General features: G+C 34.7%; 1 protein-coding gene across 4 annotated transcripts in view; it reads left to right on the top strand.

Annotated features, from left to right (window-relative positions):
• Akt3 (AKT serine/threonine kinase 3) overlaps nucleotides 1–23065 on the top strand; it is a 248082-nt gene that overhangs the window by 105466 nt on the left and 119551 nt on the right. For 3 of the 4 annotated variants that reach the window (XM_041635417.1, XM_041635416.1, XM_041635415.1), the window contains exon 3: nucleotides 9724–9849. The exons of the other annotated variant lie outside the window; for it this stretch is intronic. In XM_041635417.1, the coding sequence (XP_041491351.1) occupies nucleotides 9724–9849 (126 nt within the window). The remainder of the gene's footprint in view (nucleotides 1–9723; nucleotides 9850–23065) is intronic. 4 annotated transcript variants of the gene reach the window in all.

Below are 23065 nucleotides of genomic sequence, written 5' to 3'. Positions count from 1 at the left end.
TACTTGTATGTACTTCAATACTAAATATTTTTAATTTTTTAGAATTTATTTTTTCTGTGTATGGGTATTTCGTCTGCATGTACGTCTGTACAACCACTAGTTCATAGGCCAGAAGAAGGCATTAAGTCCTCTGGAACTGGAGTTACAGTCAGTTGTAAGCCACTGTGTGAGTGCTGGAAACTGAACCTGGGTTCTCTGTAAGAGTAGTCAGAGCTCTTAAACAGCACCATCTCTTTAACCCCACAACATTAAATATTTTTTTTTAGCAATACAGACTAATTATACACCCTTTTTCTAAATTCTAAAAGCATGTCTTCAAGACATAGTCTTTGATCTGTGGTGCTCAATGACCATCAACCACTTAGAATAAGTGACCTATATTGCTTATAAAGGCCTATATTGCCTTTGGTGTGTTTTGTAGACAGATTCAGGGTTTTTTTTTTAGCTTATTCAAACTAGCATATATTCAAAGCCAATAATAGCAGTTAATCAGTAATATCAAAAATAGAATTTATTACTTTTAATTTGCTTAAAACAAATAGCATTTGAATGACCTAGTGAAAAGGAAGTGACAATCTAAACAGTAAATTTTTAAAAATTGGAGAAACTAAATTCCATATGTTTATTAGTTTTTCTTTCACATTCATATATATATCACTATGCATATACAAGATTTTAATGTGTTAAACTATATGTTGAAATAATAACTAAAATTTCTAATTTCTTTTGGATCATCTTTATCTCATTAAACAAGTTGAAAAAACATGAGAATTGCCTACTGATGATCATTCTTAATGGAATGATTTACTATTCTTTGAATTATAAAACATATCCCTTAGATTTAAATAATATATTTTTATAAGGACAAAAATTTCATTTTTAATAGTTGCATTTTTATGTAGTCCTTTGCAATTACAAAGTATTATAATACTTCATTGCTTTGTGAAGAATACAAAATAAAATTATTAGGATTGTTTCAAAGACATCTACAAAGTATGATAATGATAAGTTCAATGAGAAACCTGTTTCTTCTCCCTGAGAGACATGAACAGGCTTCCACTTATAGCTTATTTGACACCTTCGCATAAAAATGCAACAAGCAGTTTTAAAGATTGCAGATGTTGTGCTATACTTAACATAATGTGCTTTCCTATATAATATTTGACTTTAAGATAGTTAAGCTATTATCATATAATGCTGCACTGTACAATATTTTTTGTTTCTGGGGATAACATTTACTTATGAAATATACTGTAGAAAGAAATCTTTTTCTTCTAGGAAGCTCACGTGTTTATATTTAGTTTGTATCTATCAACAAATAACTAAATGTTTAATATGATGTAAACCATGAAATTAAACAGATATTTATGCTATTGGTAACATTAAACCCCTTTTTATCTGATGTTAAAAATGAAACCCATGAAGATTTCTATTTTAGAGTACTGGTGGGGATAATTTATGGAAAGATTTAAGTTTTGTCTTTACTGAAAGGTGCCAGACTTTTTGTGTGTTGGTAACAAAATTTATTAGGATTGTATGTGTGTATGTGCATGCATGTGCATATGCTCACACATACATACATGTATGCTTGCAAAAGTATGAGAGTTGGCATCTGTGTTTGCAGGTGAATACATATTTGTGAGCATGTAAGTATGGAGGCTAACGGCTAAAGTCAGCTGCCTCCTCCTATTACTCTCTGAATAATAGGGTTTCTCACTTGAACCCAGAATGTGCCGATTCTGCTAGTCTAGCCATATTGTTCCAGGGATCTCCTGCCTCTACCTCGCACATGCTGGGATCACAGCCTGAAATTTCTATAGGTTCTGGGGATCTAAACTCTTGTGGTCAGGCTTGCACAGCAAGTGCCTTTGCCTGCTGAGCCATCTCCTAAGCTCCTAGAAATTCTTAAAATATCATTTATGTTTATCAGTTCATAAAAATTGTTCATAAAGAGCAGGGGGTGAGGCTAAAGCTAGAGGATTGCTGAGCTTAGTTCAAGACAAGCCTGGACGGTATAAGAAAATCCCATCAATAAAGGTAAAAAGTTGTGAAAGCTCTGAGACTTCTGTTTGCCTTTCTGCTATTTTATCTTTGTCTTCAAGAAATAGTATGATTTGAACTAATGCTGTAGTTAGATACTGCATATTGCATAGTTCTTGTTCTCTCTCTGTCTCTCTCTGTCCCCCCCCCCCCCCCTTTGGTTAGTAACAGTATTTCACGGCTAGAGATAAGTATTTTGTTTGAAAGCATGCACTACTCTTGAGAGGATTGCAGTTTGGTTTCCAACACTCCTGTCAATATGTGCTAAACTACCTGTTTCCAGCTCCAGGGGATCTAACACCCTATTCTGGACTCTGGGGGTATCTGCAGTCACTATACATATACCCGCCCCACATATGGATTAAAATAATAAAAAGAAATATTAAAAATATTTATATACCTGTCACTAGTTTGAAAGACTTTTGTTGATGATATATACTTATTAATGTTTTATGATTAAGTGAATATACCTAAATAAGTACATTGCTAATTATGAATCAGTTAGCAATGATTCTATTTAGTGACAAAATCTAATACCTAATCTATGACAAGAAATATTTTAAGAGTTTCTATATTATGTCCTTACATAATTTGAGTAGGTACAATGTTGATTTTCCTTTTCCAATTGAGATGTGGAAAGGGTAAATTCTCTTAGCTAAGCAGTGGCATGATCACAATTTACATCTAAGTTGTGTGCTCCCAGAGTCTTGCTCCAAACCATTACATTACAGTTTTTCCTTAGTTTTTTTTCTCTTTGAAGACAGTTTTACTGTGTAACTCAGAATGACCTCAAATATGCATGCAATCCGGCCTCGGCCTCTAGCGTGTAAATTACAGTTGTGTGCCAGTATGCCTGGCCACTGAGAGAATGATGAAATAGAGTAGATATTAAAAAAAATTCCTAAAGCCTAACTTGAGAAATTTGATTAGCTTTTATTGTTTGTTTGTTTTTGTTATTTATTTAAAGCAGTCTTTTCTCATTTCATGTGCTAATCCCAATTCCCTCTACTTTCCCTCCTGCTCCCCGCCATTTTCCAACCCCCGCGCCCCCCCCCATTTACTCCTCAAAGAGAGTAAGGCTTCTCTCATGGGAGTCAACAAAGTCTGGCACATCACTTTGAGGCAGAATCAAGCCTCCCTCTCCCCATCTAGGCTGAGCAAAGTATCCTTCCAAAGAGAATGGGCTCAAAAAACCAGTTCAAGCACAAGGGAATAAATCCTGGTCTCACTGCCAGTAGCCCCCACAGACTTCCCCAGCAACAGAACTGTCACCCACAATCAGTGGGCCTGGTTTGGGCCTTTGCAGGTTCCCCAGCTGTCAGTCCAGAGTCAGTGAGCTCCTACTAGCTCAGGTCAGCTGTTTCTGTGGATATCCCTATCATAGTCTTGACCCCTTTGCTCATATTATGGCTCCCCCCTCTCTTTGAGTGTATTCTGGGAGCTAGGCCCAGTGGATCTCTGTGCCTGCTTCCATCAGTTGCTGAATGAAGTTTGTGTGGTGACTATTAAAGTAGTTATCAGTTATCAAGAGACTAGCAAGAAACTTGACACTTGGGTAATTCCCAGGAATTCACAAGGGTGAACCCAGCTAAGACCCTAAACAATAGAGGAGAGTCGGTACCTGAACTGGCCTTATCCTGTAATCAGATTGATGAGTATCTCATCATTGATAACCTTTTTAATTTTTGATACATCTAATAGGAGTGACCACTGGAGTCCTAAGCAGCAATATATCATATGTATATTTTAATAATTTAAGGTTATTCACTGTTAGTAATTAGGGTCTTTGATTTCTGTGGGGAAAATATGAAATAAATTCATATCCCATCTTATAACATCCAATGTTATAAGTAGAATATTTTTAATATGATAATTTTTGTATAATTCTAAATGGTTGTTTTATGAGATTTGTGAAAAAAATAGAGCCACAATCATATCAAATATTTGGGCTGGAATATGTCTATATTTTTTTAACAATGTCAAAATTATTTTAACTAGTTATTATTATATCTTATTAGCCTAGTTCATATTAGAATAGACTTGAGGATAGGTTTCCTATATATGAGTATTTATATAGTGTTCTCCACTGGCACATCTTTCTTCTTGCATCTGACTTTCTGCTTCTCATAGCCTAGAGCTATTGTCAAGTTCTTCAATACAACCTAACATTAAGACAGAATCATGTATTTATGACCTCATTATAACAACAGAAATTTTTGTCACAGTCATGGATACCAGAGCATAGAAAACAAGACAATGAGCAGGGGTCTTTTTCCTTCAAAGGCTTTAGGAGAAAATCTGTTCTTCTTCTAGTTCCTGGAATCTTATGCCGAATCATCTGTCCTTGTTCCTATGATCACCTGCCTCCTCCTTTGCTCCATATGTCATGTTTACTCTTCTGTCAAACATTTTAAATTTGATATGGGGCTCCCCCAGATAATCCAGGAGAAGCTGTTCTAAAAATCTTTACCCTCCTTTCTTTGAAAATGAGACGATGCTTTCTTCTGCTATACAAGATAATATTTACAAGTTCCACAGATCAGGATTTATACCTCTTTTGTAAAGCTATCATTTAGCTCATTACAAACCCTAAAACAACAGAATCCCTTTTGGGAAATTGGAAGACCATACATGGAGTTGTAGCATAATATTGATAATAAAGCTGAGAAATCCTGCTGCCCTAATAATGTATAGTAAAATTCATTACTTATGTAGTCATGCTGCTTTTGGTATAAACAAATCTTGGTAGTTGGTTGTGCAAAAAAATTGCCATAGCTAGGCAGTGGTTGTGCACACTTTCACCCAGCACTTGGGAGGCAGAGGCAGGCGGATCTCTGTGAGTTCAAGGCCAGCCTGGTCTACAAGAGCTAGTTCCAGGACAGGTTCCAAAGCTACAGAGAAACCCTGTCTTGAAAAACAACAACAAAAAAAATTTCCATAATTATATATAATATACTTGACTTGATAACAACTTGATGGGTATTGGTATATTTTTCAATAATATGATTTTAATCATTTTTAAAGTCACTTCTAATTAATTAAAAAATCCACACTGTAAAATAGTACAATTTCTTTGGTCACCAGTAATGTTTGTTTATTTATCCTGGCTTTCAATTGCACCATTTCTTCTTGGTCTTGATGTAATCTTATGTTTTGTTCATTTTAATCCTAGGGGCAATAGACTATATATATATATATATATATACACACACACACACACATTATACACACAGGGGCAGGGATTAGCTATGTGGTAGACTGTATGATCTAGATTTGTATGCTAACCACATAATGACAAAATTAGCTAAGGACGTGTAACAGAGATCGTATCTGACAATAGGCAAAGCCTGACTGTGTGGGTTGGTAACAATGGATTTCAAAGTAGATAGAACCCGTAGTCAGAGAGGGTAAGCAAGAAGCAGCAGCACATGGTCTAGTAGATAAGAAGTTAGGAAAAGGTTGGGCTGGAAAGTTTATCCCTTTCTTCTTACAGTGTTAATTGAAGGCATATCAGGAGAGTTCCTCTAAAATTTGAATGCTTATTAGTGAGTGACCCTAGAAAAATTTCTTGTTTTTTTTTGAAATTTTGTTTCAGTCATAAAGAAGCTGTCTCCTAAATTAGTTGAAATTTATGAGCATAAGTACAAAAGAAAGATAATTTGGGTTTGATGTATTGAGTATGAGTTTAAATGCAAGTATTATCTTTAAAAATAAGATTATGGATCTGGGTAGTGGTGGCACACGTCTTTAATCCCAACACTCAGGGAGGCAGAGGCAGGCGGAGCTCTGTAAGTTTGAGAAACCCTATCTTGAAAAACCAAAATAATAATAATAATAATAATAATAATAATAATAATAATAAATGGGCACTGGGAAGATGGCTTAGTCTGTACAGTACTTGATATATAAACAAAAGGACTTGAGTTCAGATCCTCAGCATCCGTGTTAAGAGCTGGGTGCAGTGGTTCAGACCTACAATCCCAGTATTTGGGTTGCAGAGACAGAAGGATTTAGCCGTCTCTCTTGCTGGCCTTCATGTACACTCTGATCATATGCACGCATGCACGTATTCGTGCGCGCACCCACACCCACACCCTACAAACAAAAGCCTTTTGGCTGGTTGTTAGCAGCTTATATTTAGGATTGATTACAGAAATAGTTCTTTTGTTCTAGGCATATAGCTCCTTAAAATCTTGGATGTTTTGTTTCTACTTCATTTGAGCAGTCTTGTGGTACCTTCTTTATCTTAACTCTCATTACTGAAAAAACTGCAGTAGTGACAGAGGTATCCAGTTATTTTTCCAAGATCAGCTAGAAAAGACCCAGTTGGGAATTCTTAGGCTGTAGGAGTACTTTTACCAAAATAATGCCATTGTTTCAGGCTAGGAATTTTTTCCTCTATATTGGGCCTTACAAAGTGGCTTTTTTTTTTTTTAATTTACTCATGTTTGTTGAGTTTGTGTTCTCTGTAAGAATCGATCTTCTTGGAATCGTTCTTGGAACTAGAAAAGGTGTATTTAAAAAGGTCAATACACCATGCTGAAATACGAATTTTTCTTCAGAACTTTTGTGGGAACCTGTAAAAGAGATTTTTTTGTTCCCTACTCTGCCTCCCAGAAAATATTTATCACCCTTCTCCAGGCGTTTATAAGGCATACTGAAATCTGGTGGAATACTGACTAAGGACCGTGAAGTTAGAGTTTTTTTCTTTCTCTTTGGTGGTAGGGGATGGGTTCCAACTTGTGTTCTCAGCACCTAGAACTAAGTAAGCGACTGAATAAAGATACTGCAAGTTCATTCTTATTTTAGATAGAAAATGACAGGAAAACAGAAAGCAAATTAGGAATCTTGATTGAAAATTGACACTAACTTTTAGTTTAGTGGCTAGCTCAGTTGCTGATTATGTGAATCAATTAAAGCTATTAATAAAATATTTTGAAGAATACTGCATACTTTATTAGTGGAAGAGAGATTTTTGTTTTTTCCATTTTTTTCTTTGGTATACTTAAGTTTATCCCTGACTGGATATAATGCATTTTTCTTAAAGAATGTATAATAGATTCATTGTTCACAAAACTTTTGATAGCTATAAGACCTACTGTAAGTCACATCAGATTTTTTAAATTCTAAAGATACCTTAATTTAAAAGATAAAGGTATTTGTGTTTTTTTAAAAAATATCATCTGAACATGTAAATTTAGGTTTAGAAATAAAATTTTGATTTTTTTAAAGTTTTATATTTCCATATAAGTCTCTCAGTTCAGTTTTGCATGCGAAGAAATGATTCTGTTTTATGATTTGATCTTTCAATATTTTTCAAATGTATTTGTTTTATTTTATCTTTGGTATGATTATGAAATTATCACTTGCTATTCAGCTTGATAGACATATTGCTTTAGCATAAATCTGTTCTTGCTAGCAATAGCCTTTGGAATCTAAATGCTGCATCATTAATTGGGGATTTAACACCTTATAATGTAAAATTATATTGGAATGCATAACTAAATATGTAAGAATCAAATAATGAGGGCAGTCAACAAAGGAACTGCTTTATGTCTTTTAATAGGAATTGTGAATTTAGGTACTTTGATTTTATAAATTTAAATCATGTAGTTGCTAAGAATAGAACTTTTATTTTTTTATAGTAAAAGTGGAGAGGGCATCAGGTATGTGTGTGTTTGTGTATGCATGTGTGAAACTTTTTTTATCTACATGTATACATGTGTCAAATATATGTATCTCTCATTTATTTAATGTGACTACCAGTCAAGTGTTATTAAGTAGGGGGTTCTAGAGTATATCACTGCAAGAAAGAAATACTGGCAGTTTTTGTTAGAATAATGAAAATGAGCTCCAAGAACAAAGATTAGAATTTTGAAAATATGTCCACTATCATGAGCTTTGAATCTTCCCAGTACTTTAAAAAGAGATTTTTAAAAAATGAAATCAGTTAATGGTAACAAATACAACTTGCTATATAAGGTATTTCAACTATGAAAGCTGAACTGCTGAAGTCAGTAAACCAATCTTTTTATGATTAATGTATATTTTTAAAATTGTGTACAGTGTACAAGAGTTATTCAAGGTGAAATCTGAGTAAAGGGGAATTCACTTATTGATAAAGTTGCAAATTTCACATCACCATTAATATTTTAGAAACAATCCCTTATTTTGCATTCCAGTGTAGTATCCATTCCTACTATTTTCTGAGCCAGCATGGGGGCATACACTTGTAATCCTAGCACTGCCCATAGCTGTATGAATAGTCTTCCTTTTTCAGTTACCTGATTGCATTTTCTTCTTACGTTTCAACCATAACAACATACTTTAATAGATTGAATGCATTAGTAGAAAATAATTCCAGTAAAGTTGTATTTTTAAGAGATAAGTATTTTTAAAAAAGCTATACAGTGCTATTCTTCTTACTAAAAGACAGGATGTAGCTTTAAACTTGTGGTCCTAGTCCTGGGATTACATGTACATGACACCACACTGGCTGATAAAATAGGTTTTTAATGTATATATGTTACATTAAATGTAATGAGTTGGTTTTGTTTTGTTTTTGAGACAGGATCTCACTATGTAGCCCTGTTTGTCCTGGAACTCTCTTTGTAGACCAGGCTGACTTTGAATTCACTGAGATCCATTTTACCTCTGCCTCTGTAACCCTCTCCTCTGCTTTTTCTTCTTCCTCTTCCCCCCCCCTTTTCTTTCCTTACTCATTCACTCCCCCCACCACCACCACCCAGTCTTGCTTTGTAGCTCAGGAAGGTCTGGAATTTATGTTGATACTCCTGCTTCAGCTTCCTCAAGTGTTAAGACAACAAGTGTGAACTGCTGTCCCTGGTTTCCTATTAAGTTGTTAAGGTGTCATGCAATCACCTCTGCTGTTTCAAATTTGAGCATATTTTGGTGGATAGGTAGGAGCGAATATGTACATCTAGTAAGTGTACATTCATCTCCTATTAGTTATACTCTGTAATGACTGTATGTTTCTATATGTAAGTTTGATGTGGTTTTGAGCTTTATTAATTCATGTTCTTTCATTTTTGTGACTTGTTCATCGCATGTGTGAAAAGGTTATTTTCCTAGTAGAGGAAGTTAAGGTTAATATTTATCATGAAAATATACCCTATAATCATCCTGTACCCTGGAGGCTGAGGCTAGAAAATTGAAAGTTTGAAGCAACTTGGTCTATATAGCAGTGAGACTCTGTCTTAAAAATTAAAAGGAATTACTCTTCCCCCTTTTTTGAAAAATGAAAAGTATTATTATTCGTCATGAAGATGGAACATGCATTTTACACTGTGATTATGATGTGTTTTCCCCTGAAATTCACAAATATATTGTGGGTTATTCACCAGTGCTTTTTAAAATGGCTGAAAATATGCTATAACAGCTGTCTGATAAAGTAAAAAAATGAACAAAATGTGTCTTCAGGTGAATGATTTTCTGAAGGAGAAATGGTGCAGATGAGTAATCAAAGTATTAAATTATTAAAAACAACTAACTGTTTTGGTTTTTATTGAATTTTAATTATAGACTTTCTTTTGTAAGTCAAGTTAAAAAAATTGCCTCACTAAAATTTTGAAGGCCACTGTTCAGGACATGTTATATCATAATTTACTTGTTACACAAAAGTGACTTCATTTTTTGGCATTAATGTATGCTTTCTTCATGTAGGAGAATATATAAAAAATTGGAGGCCAAGATATTTCCTTTTGAAGACAGATGGTTCATTCATAGGCTATAAAGAGAAACCTCAAGATGTGGACTTACCTTATCCCCTCAACAACTTTTCTGTAGCAAGTAAGTATATAACAATTGTTAATTCATCTTGGGTTCATTTATTTGCATGGCTTTATGTGTCATATGTGTTAATGTATCTGAAAAACCAGTACAAAAGTTTAGGTTTACATTTAATTCCAAAGAAATTATAAACTCTGCAAGAATTTTCAGCTCTTTAAGATAGAGACTTCAATCTTATGCAGTGCAATATAGTTTTATTATTTTTATATTTAGAGTTTGAATATGAAAAATATAATTGCCCAACTATGTGTCTTATGTTTTTCATTATAAAATAAGCATAAGGAACTGTAAAATTGGGCCTAATATCTTATGCTATTTACTATATTTCCTCCAGAATTCCGTCGCAGTGTTTGGTTGGTTGATTGATTATAGAAATGTTTTCTATTAGAAGTCATTTTCTAAAATTATTTTATATTTTTAGTTATAGTTGTATTTCTTATTAATAGCTAACAAAATGACTGTGATAATATTAACATTGATTATTTTTATACTTATTTTCATGTTATGACCAAGCTCTTAAATGGCTTATACTTAACTGATCCAATAAAAGGATCTTGCTGTGCTAATTTAGATAGAGCATTTTTTAAGTTCAAATTTGAGTATGTAAGAACTAGGTAGAGATAAAAATTTTAACTAGACAATCTCCTGTACTCTGTTTTAATTGGATTTTATCTGTTAGATATAGTTGAAAAAAATTGGAGGTAAAACTGAAGTTTATAAACATAATTATGAACCTTATAAATCTTATAAAGAAAATCTTATAAAACATTTAAGTATTACAAAATTAATTTTACCTTATAGGAACTTCAAACTTTATTTTCAGTTTTAAAAATAAACCTAAAAGAATATGGAATTACAAATAATTGTAGAATACTAACTTTATTATTCCAGGTTTTTTATCTAAAAGTTTTTTATATGCAACATGTTTTGATCATGCCCGTTGCCCTCTTGGATATGTCTCCCAGATCCTCCCTGAGAACTAATTTGAAACCCTCTTCATTCATGTCAGGAAATTTTCTTGTGGATTTTTTTTTATTTTTGAAATGAAAGCTCCCTGTCATGATATAAATTATACATGCACATTTTTTGTATGTGCTTGTACATGTGTGTATTAAGGAAAACAGCCTTTTCAGCATCAAAACATGTTCATTATATATTAATTGCTCTACTAAGAAAGAAATTATTTTAAATCATTTTGACAATTTGAACAGTATCTTTTGAGTTTTTAAGTTGTTTTAAGATATGTATTTTCAGTCTAAAGGTATTTTGGTTGAACAGTTGTTTATTAAGGTGATAGAAATTAATCTTTTAAGCAGTTTCCATGTACTGCCTAAATAGTTTATTTATTTTACGAGCAGTTCTATTGGTTTGTCATAAATAATTTCTGAAAGTGCAGAAAAATCTCTATCTGCTGATCAAAATGCAACATTTTTTGACCTTATGAAATTTCACACCCCAACAAGTTTTAAAGACATATTGTATGTCACAGTCTGCCAACATCTGCTCTCACACTTCCACTGGCAGAGGCTGAAATGAATGTGTACTGTGGAAAGAGATCCTACTTAGTGACTGACAGCTTTTCCACAGAATAAATAGTGGTTGACATCTGTAATTTTACTTGCACAACCAAATACTTGTTGGTACTTGACTTTCACAGGTAAAGTTATAGTTGAACCCCAAATTTTCAGGATTATTACCTTAGATCTTACTATGACTCCATCATTTAATTTTTTTAATTTGTAAGGCTTTACGGTAACCTTAAATTATATACATAATTAAGGAAGGTAATACCTTAATTGAAAGGACATGAATGAAAGAAAAGGTCCTAATTTCAACTTTGGCACATGCCCCGAGTGTGTTTAGAAGCAGATCAATTTTTTATTTTTGCATTTAAAAGTATTTATTTTATTTTTATTGAAAAAATTTCTGCCTCCTCCCTGCCTCCCATTTTCCTCTCCCTCCCCCCACTCCTTCCCTCCTGCCCCCACTCCTTTCCCTCTCTCTCTCTAGTCATTTTTTTAAACTCTGATTGGAACACTTCCCTCATCAGCATCCTGGACTTTGTAAGGTAGAGTTTAAGCAGGCCCATGAAGATTAAGTAAATAAAAACTAATTCAAACAAAGGAGGAGGTATTAAAGGCAGAGAGTGACAATTTTTTTTGAGACATTGTTCAGGAAAAAACCCTGCACACCCTATTTTCTTTGGCTGATAGTTCTTTACTTGCCTTGGCCTACATTGCATTATTGTTCTCAATGAGGCTGGAGACATGGCTCAACAGTTAATAGTACTTGTTGACTATGGCTCACAGTCATCTGAAACTCTGATTCCAGGGGATCTGACACCCTCTTCTGGCCTCCATGAGCACCTTCATGCATGGGGAACACATTTGGATAAGCAGGCGGACACATATGAACATAAATAAAAATAAATTTTAAAATTTAAAAGAATTTGACTAGCTTAGTATTTCTCAGATATATTAGAAATACTATATTTTCCGTTGATAGCTACAATTGGAGTCCCCTGTTCTTTTACTAATTAAAAAATGTTCCTTCATAATCTGGCTTGGGAGATGGGTCAGTTGATTTATCGGCTTTCTGTGCTGAAATGAGTGCCTGAGTTTGAAATGAGGGCCCAGCCACCCTCTAAAACAGGTGCAGCAGAGCATGCCTTTATTTTAAGTCTCCAGTGGCAGGGACAGCTGCTTCATGGAGCTCATGGCTTGGTCAACCAGCCTAATCAGTGCACTCCAGCTTTAGTGGTGGATTACCTCAAAAGTAGTCTGGCTGTCACATATATGTGCATACACAAGTGCTAATATGTACATATATGTGGACTTAAGTACAGTTTCACAGAAACAGGCTTTTTACTCATTTGAAAAATTTTTTTAAAAAACTTGAAAGATTTAATTTTTTTTCTCTCCAATCTTATATTTGATTTTCATCCCTTCTTCATAACATTGCCCAGGCTAGGGGTATATCTCAGTAGTAGAGTACATGTTTAGCATACATAAGACCCTGGGTTTGAGCCTGGTGTTGGTTATGTACACCTTTAACCCTAGCGCCTCGGAGGCAGAGGCGGGTGGATCTCTGAATTAGAGGCCAGCCTGGTCTACAAAGTGAGTTTCAGGACAGCTAGAACTGTAACAAAGAGACACCCTCTCTTGAAAAACAAATAAATGAAAAAACAAAAAGACTGGGTTTAGTTCCCTAGTATATGAAAAAAAATTCTCAAAATCCTTCTATTCTCAGTGATTCCATTTTTCTTTTCTTTAAGGATTTCTTTTTATGCACATGAGTGCTCTATCTGCATGTACACCTGCATGCCAGAAGAAGGCATCAGATCACTCTAGGCAACTGTGAGCCACCATGTGTTGATGGGAATTGAACTCAAGAAGAACAGCCAGTGCTTTTAACGACTGAATCACCTCTCCATCCCCTAATTCTACTTCTTAACTGCTGTATCTAACTGCTTCTCTTCTCTATCTCATCAAAACCACTTTTGCTGATTTCTTCAGTGGTTACCTCATTTCTAACGGGGGGAGGAGAGTAAACATTTTTTCTTCCTATATTGAGTTCATGGCTAAGGACTCTATAAACTCTATAAAAGAAAAGCATACACATCCATTTTTTTTCAGCATTGATTTTTGTCTAGACTTTAGAAACTAAGACTCAAAGAAGACTTGTATGTTTTTGTGTTTTGGGTCCCCCACTAAAGTTTCACTGTATAGCCCTGATTGGTCTGGAACTTTCTATGTAGGCTAGGCTGACTTCATACTGACAGAGATCTTCTTCCCTCGGCATCCCCAGCGATGGAATTCAAGGCATGTGGATTAATGAAGAGGTAGATAATCATGGGGAAATATGACTGAGAAAATGGATTATAATAATGGTAATAGGTTGGGGAGACCTGAGCAAGGCCTGTGTGTTGAGAACTGCATAGATGAGGATATTTCCCTAGGAATAGGAATGGTACTTGTGAGAGGAGGAGCTAAGACCTGCTGCACCGGAGACTCAGCAAGGCTTTACTAGGTTAAGGACTTGCTCAGGGGAAACGGGATGGGCGTGAGAACATGGAACGTGACTTTCTTGCTTTCCTTTTTCCTTAAATACCGAGGTAAAAACCCCTCATTAAGCTTAAACTTAATTTTCAGTTTTAATTTGTTTTCTAGATTGGCAGAGAGACTACATTTTATCTGCTGACCAAGATTTGAGATCGTCTTTTCCTCTGTGTTGTGTGGTTTCTCTGTGTCTTTGTGTTTTCCTTTGCATTGTGGATAATTTGTGTACAGTAAAGTATATAGTATTTAAGAAACCTCTGGCTCAGGACTTGATCACATGTTTCCTGAACTGTAGTTACAAACTGTCCACCTTATTCCCACTTTTTCATGTATTCAGACCAAGCAGCTCTCCTGAGAATTATGTTGTCACATTTCACTTAATTTCACTATTAAGTTATTGTCACCATAGATGTTTTATAGCCTTCACTTGTCCTAGACTGTTCTCAAGATGGTTTTCCCCTAATTATTCAGTGTTTTAGTTCTGCCTCTGCTGGAGCAGAAACCTGGATCTGTTCCCCTTCTCTTCTTTTCCTTCATATCTTTACCACACTCTCAGTTCATATCTAGTTCTGCTGATTTTATTCTTATATTTGAATCTACATAGTAAGTATGTAGGTATTTGAACATACTAGATTCAAATATGTAGGTTCAAACATAAGAATTGTAATGATTTTTCTGGAAAGAATCACTCTCTTACTCTCTGATGCAGATTCTTATTAGCTTCTCTGCCTCTAGTTTGTGCCATTCATATTCTTCCTTCACTTGTCTGTCAAAATGATCTTTCTAAAATTACATCCTAACTATGCCATCCATCCCCCCATGAAAACCCTGCTTTGGATCTCCATTGCCTACTGGATGACATCCAGCTCCCTTAATGTATCATACCAGGATCTCTTCAATCTGGCCTCTTCTTTCAGCTCCTGCTTCATGTCTCTCTGTCTGCTGTTCTGCTCAACACTGCTGAGCTGCTTACAACTCCCTTGGGACTTTGCTGCTCCTCTACTCCTTCGCTTGTCTTCTGACTGGAATGGCCTTAACTTCTATTTGGCTGTGCAATTTTCTTTTGTCCTTTAATTAATATTTAAATTTCTTTGCTCATTCATTCCTTCAAAATTATTCCCTTGCCTTTCTCAAACAGGTGTGTGTGTGTGTGTGTGTGTGTGTGTGTGTGTGATCTTTTTGGTTATCTATTTCATGAATATGTCCCACCTTACTCATCTGAGTTATTTTAGGTGAAGTAGTTTAATCTTATCTCCTAGTGTCTATATATCATGACTTTAATGGTTATTCTTGAAGATCTGAGAACATATTGTGTTAATTTCTTCTTTTTATATAAAAAATGAAATCTTTGAAATCAGAGTTTTGTTTAATGTTATCTTAGGTAATGCTTTTTAAATATCAGGATTAAAACTCTATACTCTAGGCTGAAGAGATGGCTCAGTAGTTAAGAGTGTATAATATTGACTTGAGTTCAACTCACAACCCTTATATCAGGTGACTCATAACTGCCAGTAACTCCAGCTTCAGGGAAACTGACACCTCTGGCCTCCATAAGTACCAGCCTCACTGGCACAGAACCAGCCCCTCATATATATTTAAAAATAAAATGAACCTCTATTGTTTAAATGTTGTTCTTTTCCCTGTCTTCATACTAGAATATTATGTTAGTTATTATGTACTTCTCACTATCATGCAGTGCCTAAAAAAGCAACTGAAGGCAGGAAGGTTTACTTTGGCTCATAACTTTTGAGGTTGTCCTCAGTGCAGGTTCACGGCGAGGCATGGCTTTGTGGTGAAAGCATGTACCAGGGAAAAGTGCTTTACCTTACGATCAGGGAGCAAAAAAGAGAAAGGACCAGGGTCCTATAATGGCCACCTTCAAGACTATGGTACCAATAACATAAGTTCCCAGGAGGCCCATTGTTTAAAGTTTCCACCATTTCCCAAGGGCTCCATGCTAAGCACCAAGCATCAAACATGTGTCAAGGGAGCATATATAAGATCTACTAATAGCAGGAAGTTTTCATCTTCCCTTTTCATAGATTTAGAGTAATAATAAACAGTACTTAAATTGCTAAGTACCTGTTGGCATGCAGAATGGACATTCATAAAGTTCTAAAGGATGTGGATAACAACAATTGGCTTTTATTCTAATCTGAGTGTATTAAATAAAATATGGACTGTGAATGAGGCATCTCCTAAATGCAGTGAAGGAGAGATGAAATGTATATATTTTTTAAAACAGTACAATCTACAACTTGACTTATTTCTAATAATCATAGATTGAGGTCATCTGAGGTCATCTTTGAGAAAATATACATATTGGGTTGAAAAATACTGCTAAAATAAGCATTGTCACAAGTACATAAAGAAAAGCAGCTTTTCTGTTTAGTAGTCATGGTCCCTGATACTTTACAGCCATTATCTTTTTTGCTGAATTCAAAGATTATTAATCTACAAAGTAGAAATAATTCCTTTATGGAAGACTGAGTGAGTAACTACCTAGATGTTCTTAGGTTCATCCATTTTCCCATGTTTTCTTCTTACTCTACATGGTGTGAGGCAGGTGTACCAGCAATTGTCCCCAAGAAGCACCTCTAAGAACTCTTGCCTTCTTACGTGTTTCACATGTTGGTCCATCCCGAAAAAGTCTCTTATCCAAAACTTTTCTTTAATATCTTATATAAAAAAAGGACATCTACATTTCTAAACCATTTTTACAAAATGAATGTTCTCTGTCTAACCCATTTTTTCCTTGTTTTTAAAGAGGATAATTATGGGTCTTAAAACCATCGAAATAATCTTTTATGCCTGAATAAACATTAAATATAGCTATCAGATATGGAGAAAAATCGGTTCTTAGTTCTAATCAAGATATATGGGGAGAGAGATTTATGACTTAGCAACAACCCAGTATGTCTAGAAAGCCATAAGCTGCATATATAGATATGGATTATGAGAGTTCAGGATAATTCAGTTTTAAAAGTTTGTTGATCATTTTACTTGATGCCTACAGGATTATATCATAAAGTTTTATATGTAGGAATTTGATATCATATTAACATTGCACATATAGTAGGGGAAGAAAAAATAGGTTTAGTTGCCAAAATTAATTTTCGTAGAAAATAAATGTTATAGACTTGTAAAAAAGCAACATGTATTTTCTATAGTTATGTCAGAGTTTACTTTTGAGCTGTTAACAGGAGCTCTCAATGATAGGGTTTGGAAGAAGAAAGGTATTATTAATTACATAAGCATTTTAAGTCAGAAATTAGTACCTTGCTTGAGCATCTGGTTATATTGTGTGGTGATAGGTGTGCATCTTCAAACAAACAAACAAACAAACAAACAAAAAACCACTGTCAGTCATTGCTTTATGTTACCAGCCAGCTCAGACTTTTTTTTTTTAATTCTCCCTGGATTGTGTTAACAGTCTCCTTATTGCTTTCTTATGTTCCAGATATTCCCATCTCTGCAGCACTTGGAGGCAATGCATAGGATATGTCAGGAACAACGTTGTACAAATACTATTCCTTTTCTCAGAAAAAAATCTTAAGAGTTGCGCTCCATTTTTTTACATGGGGAAGCTGAATTATTACTATTTTTACTTATCTATAAAGAGTTATAAAAATAATCATATCAATGTTTATATACCTTATATCTTTTCAATATTTTTATATATGCCTTAATATTCCATAATTTTTGTTGTGGTAGTGGTGGAAATCAAATCCATTGCCTAACACATATTTGGAAACTCTTTTGACGAGGTACACCCTCTATGAATATTTTATATGTAAATTGCCACAGTCTGTTGAGTTCAGTTCTATGAAAATTTATTAGTGGTTTTCTTTGAATGACTTCTTAGAGTATTTTATATACTTAATCCTTTGAAGATTAGGTGTGTTTTTATTCTTAATTGTGAGGGAACTTAGATAAATGAGAAATGAAGTCTAGTAGTCGGTGTATCTCACTATCAGAAATAGATAGCTTATTTAAAAATAAACCAGAAATGGGATCAATGTAGTCAAATGACTTTTGCGGGATGAAGTTTCTGCAGGCTGAGGAGTGCCCACACGACAAGTGTTGCCCTTGTGTAGTCAGATGTGGCCTTTTTCTTTTCACAGTCTTTCAGTGTCTTTCTAATTTTTTTTTTAAAAAAAACGTTGCTTACTATGTATTGGGAAAAAATTAAAATTAAGTTGTTTGTAAATTGAATTACTATTGGTTTAGAAAGGGAGAGAATGTTGTAGGTTATGGTTTTAAGGAAAGCAGGCCAGGACTGGTAAGCCACATCATCTTACAATCTGTGACACCATGATGGAGGCAGACCCCAGCAGAAAAAGACTCTGCTCCTACCCTTCTCTTTCTGCCACAGGTTTCCCAAGGTCAGTCATCTCTTACCTGTCTCTAAGAGATGGTCTGTCTATAATTGTTACTAAATTCTGTTTATGTTCTTCTGACTCTTTTTCCTTGTTTGCTATTGTGTTCCTAAATTACAATTTACAAATATATATACTCAGATTTGAAACTGCTTATCATGTGTGTTAACTTAATACGTGTATTTAGACTCTATAGGAACAGAGCTGGTAGAGTGGAAATACCAATATATGAGATTTATTAGAGTGGTTTATAGGCTCTGATTCAGGTAGTTGAACAGTGACTGTCTCTTGATGGCAATTGTTTAGACCATGAGACTGATATCTGAGTATTTCCAGTCTGGTGCTGGAGTCCCAGGGAAGTCCTGGAGTGCTGCTAGCTTTCTGTGTTGGGTTCCTGAAGAAGTAGTTTCTAATAACCAGTGAAGGAATGCCTCAGCAACAAGATAGATAAACTTACTAGTGAGTGAAGGCAAGAAAGCAAAAGGCAAAAGCTTCCATCTTTCATGGTTTTTTATGTGTGCTGCTACTAAAAGTTGTGGCCCAGATTTAGGGTGGGCCTTCCCACCTTTTAAATAATCCAGTCAGGAAAAATCCCTCACAAGTGTGTCTATCTGTCTAACTGCTTGGGTTTTAGTTAATTTCAGATATAGTCAAGTTGAAAACCAAGATTAGCCATCATAATATTTACATATTTTAGAAAACTTAAGTTCTAATGAATATTTAGAAAGCTTTTTTGGGAGTGTCATGTTAACATTGTACCGAGTACTCAGAGAAATGAAGAAGGAAGGAAATAAACTTTTAAAAAATGTTATTATGTGCCACACCGTTTCAGATAATGTTATCTCGTTTAAGCCTTACCTTATAGGTATATATTGTGTTTCCTATTTTGAAAAGGTTCAGAAAAATGTGGCAAGCTTATTTGATAGTTGTTGGAACCAGAAGTTACATGCATGACAAACAAAATGTGAACTTTGAATTCCATGTTAGCTTCAGTACTCCACAAAGAACAGGACATAGTCAGTACCTGAAGAATTTGTAATATAGAAGCAAAAATGCTCTGTGACACTTGAGATTAGTGTTTGAAATGTTCCGTGATTAAAATATGGAGTTGGAGTAGGTTTTACAATTATAATATAAAGTTTAGGAGATTCATTAGAAATTGGACTGTCAGAAAAATCTCTTTGGAGATTGTTTAGAGAAATAGTAACATTTTAAAGGACAGATTGGCTTCTAGGTAACAGTACTAATCTAATTAAAAAATCATTTCTCAGAAACTTGGCCTGAGTAACTTCCCTCTTGAATTAAGTGGGTATGGAATCCTCAGGAATGAATCAGAGCTTCATGGTATGTTCTTTTCCTGTCCCTGTATAGTGTGAAAAATATGGAGGGAAAGGGTTTCTTTCTTAAGGTACAGTTGCTGTGATGAAACATCATGACCAAAGCATCTTGGGGAGGAAATGGTTTATTTCACTCACAGTTCTATATACCAGTTCATCATCAAAAGCAGAAACTCAAGCAGAATAGGAACCTGGAGTCAGGAGCTGATGCAGAGGCCATGGAGGGATACTGCATACTGGCTTTCTCCCCATGGTTTTCTCAGCCTGCTTTGTTAATAGACCCCAGGACTACCTGTCCCTTTCTAGGGACTTCACCACCCACAATAGGCTAGGCCCTCTCACATCAACCACGATTTCAGAAAATGCTCTACAAGCTTGCCTACATACCAGTCTTATGGAGGCATTTCTCACTTGGGGTTCCCTCCTCTTAGGTGACTCAAGTTGACATACAGTTAACCATCACAGCCGGGCGGTGGTGGCACTTGCCTTTAATCCCAGCACTCAGGAGGCAGAGGTTGGAGGATCTCTGTAAGTTCAAGGCTAGCCTGGTCTACAAGAGCTAGTTCCAGGACAGGCTCCAAAGCTACAGATAAACTCTGTCTCAAAAAACAAAACAAAACAAAAAAATTAACCACCTCAGAGGTATACCGGAAAGAAAGAAACATGCCACTTGAATTAGTTAATAGATTGCTTTACCCACTCCAGGTATTTGTTTTCTTAAAGCCAGAGTTAGGAATTCTGTTAGCTTACCTGGTGTTTCATGTACAGTTTCTCTAGTATCATTGCTATTTCTTGTCTTGTTTAGTAACTTATAAAATAAATATTGCATTTAAAGTCTCATCTTAAGGGTAATATTTTTAAACTAAAAATGCTCTTAAATATAATTCTTAGCTTGCAAAGGATAGATATCTCTTGAAATATTTCATTCATGTGGGAATGGTGTAGTAATGTGGGTAGAGAGAAGAAGGATGGTTGGGTTGAGCACTGTCTAATCAAGGTGTATGTAATAAGTCACACATTGTGAACTTACTGTAGAGTTTGTTTTGCCTTGAATTGCTTATTGATAGGTCAGTATATTTTAGTTATTAGGGCCAGAATTTATTAAATGTATAGACCACGAGATACCAAGCCAACTTTGATGCAGAGTTAAGGGTCCTTGTATTGTTATCTTTTATTATTGCTGATCCTTGTATTTTCTTCTTTGATATCCTTTCATATTTGAATGGTAGACCAATTCTGCCTGCTGCTTTCCAAATGCAATCAGTTATGACCTGATAAAATATGTACAAGATGTTTGCTTGAGTATATATATTTTTTATCTGATACAGTCCTTGACTTTCTTTTTAGCAAATCATTTTTTGCAACTTAAAGCTTGAATTTTTAGAAAATAGAGATTGTGTGTAGTTTAAATACAATAATTAGAATTGTGCCTATCATAATTGGTGCTTTAATCACATCTTAAAATTAAATAGGAAATTTCCTATCAGGAAGGAAAGAACTGACAGTAAAAAAACCTACTATGAATTACGTATTTGACTTTTTGTAAATATATTCACCATGAGAAGCATGGCTTAAACATTATTCCTTTTAAAGAAAAATTAGATAGTAAAGCTGCCTTATAGACATTAAACATGTTCTTACAGTCTCAAAGCAAGTAACTCTAAATCTTAGCTTGAATTCAATTTGATTATATATGAAGGTAAGATTCCTCAAGTAATAAGTAGCCAATACCCACGGAAAATGTGATCTTGCAGGTCTGATATATGGTGCATCCACATAGACTCTTATATTCTCAGAGTATATTTTGAGTATGGTGAAACTATTTAGGGTAGATCAGAGTGAATGCAGATATAGTGGTTATTTTGTTAAACAATGATTATTTTGTAAATAAAATATTGTGGAATTTTGAGCAGATCACATAACTGTCCCAAATAAGAATTTTATCATATGTATAATAAAGGAGTTGGATCATCTTGAAAGTCCTTACTTTACAAAACTGTTGATTCCAAATTCTTAAATCATTATTCAAATGAGACTACGACTAATAATACATTACTGCTAATTAAGCACTTGCCTATTATGCATTGTACACATTCATTGTTGCTTTTTTTTTTAAAAAAAAAAACATGTCTGCAGTGTGACAAAACTTGTCTTAGTGCTAGAACTGTGAACACATCCATGGTGCTCAGGCTTTGGGCCAGCACTCATTATGTTCTCCCTCCTTACTGCAGCATGTCCACCTGCTTAGGGCTTCAGGGTCAACGTTTTTCTAGTGGGAACTTCAGAAGGTAAGGACTTATTGTGTCTCTTCACTAGTTTGTCAGTATCGTAGATCAAATCTTGTCATTCTCATCTAGTATATAAAGATACATTTCAGAGTTTTAGCTTACTTCCATTTAAGGAAAGTGGAACAATGCAGAGGAATCACTAGTGCTTACAGCCTTCAACATTGCTCTTTGAATTACAAACAGAAGTTATGGCATAGACAATAAGTTTCAGAGAAAAGACCCTCTGGATATTTTTGGTAAATTATATATATATCATTTTTGCAAATTGAATTTGAGGCTCTCATGTTTTGCCACTTCTCCAGAACTGTTAGTGCTATATCACTGCCTTACTCCCCCCTCCCGTGTCTTTGTTGATTTAAAACCATTTGTTATATTTCTTGTAATGTTAAATGAGGCCTAAGGCCAGAGTGGAAAGAAGGGCCTTTCAACCTCAGTATTTAGAAATGATATAGAGGAGTTGTTTTGGGTTGGAAATAATACATAATCAAGCAGATGCTAATGAAAAAATGCAGTGCAGAGGAAGAGAAAAGAGATTGGGGTGCTGTTTGGAAGTTCCATAGAGGAGAGTACATTACCCCTTTATTATAACAATGTTTCTGCACTATAATAAGGCCTTTCACTGCAAGTTCAGCCTTTTTCATTCATTTGTTTTGTGCTCTGCTTCCTCTGTTGCTAATTGTCAGCACAATAGTCTTCCAACTATGAAGTCTCAGTGTCCTTTTAGACCAATTTGTCATTGTGTTTCTCTCTCACCCCCAACCCATGGACTCAGAATTTATTACCATGGTTGCATTTTTAGATTTTTTTGTATGTTTTAAAATGGCAGTGCTTTTGAAACATGCCAGAATAGTTCATGGTAATTGAATCATCTAACTAGCAACAGTTACTGCTTCCAAAATGCATACTGATAGTTTCTATTTCTATAGGCTATTCTTATAGTATGGCTTAAAATATACATATAATATATTTAAAGCAATATTACAGTCATTGTTCCTTTTAAAATTCAGTGTAGTTTGTATTATTTACATATTTATTGTTTAACTTGTAAAGTTTTTGTGACTTTACAAAACTGTATATGTTCCTTCTCCATCAATAACTCCTTATTCTTATTGATAATTTTACTTACTAAGGAATAAGCAAAATTGCCATAGACT

Source organism: Microtus oregoni, unplaced genomic scaffold, assembly GCF_018167655.1.
Source record: "Microtus oregoni isolate MIOR12 unplaced genomic scaffold, Mior012 000047F_ref0000412, whole genome shotgun sequence".
Lineage (NCBI taxonomy): Eukaryota > Metazoa > Chordata > Mammalia > Rodentia > Cricetidae > Microtus > Microtus oregoni.
Note: the sequence above shows the minus strand (reverse complement) of the source record. Positions and strands in the feature narration are given on the sequence as shown.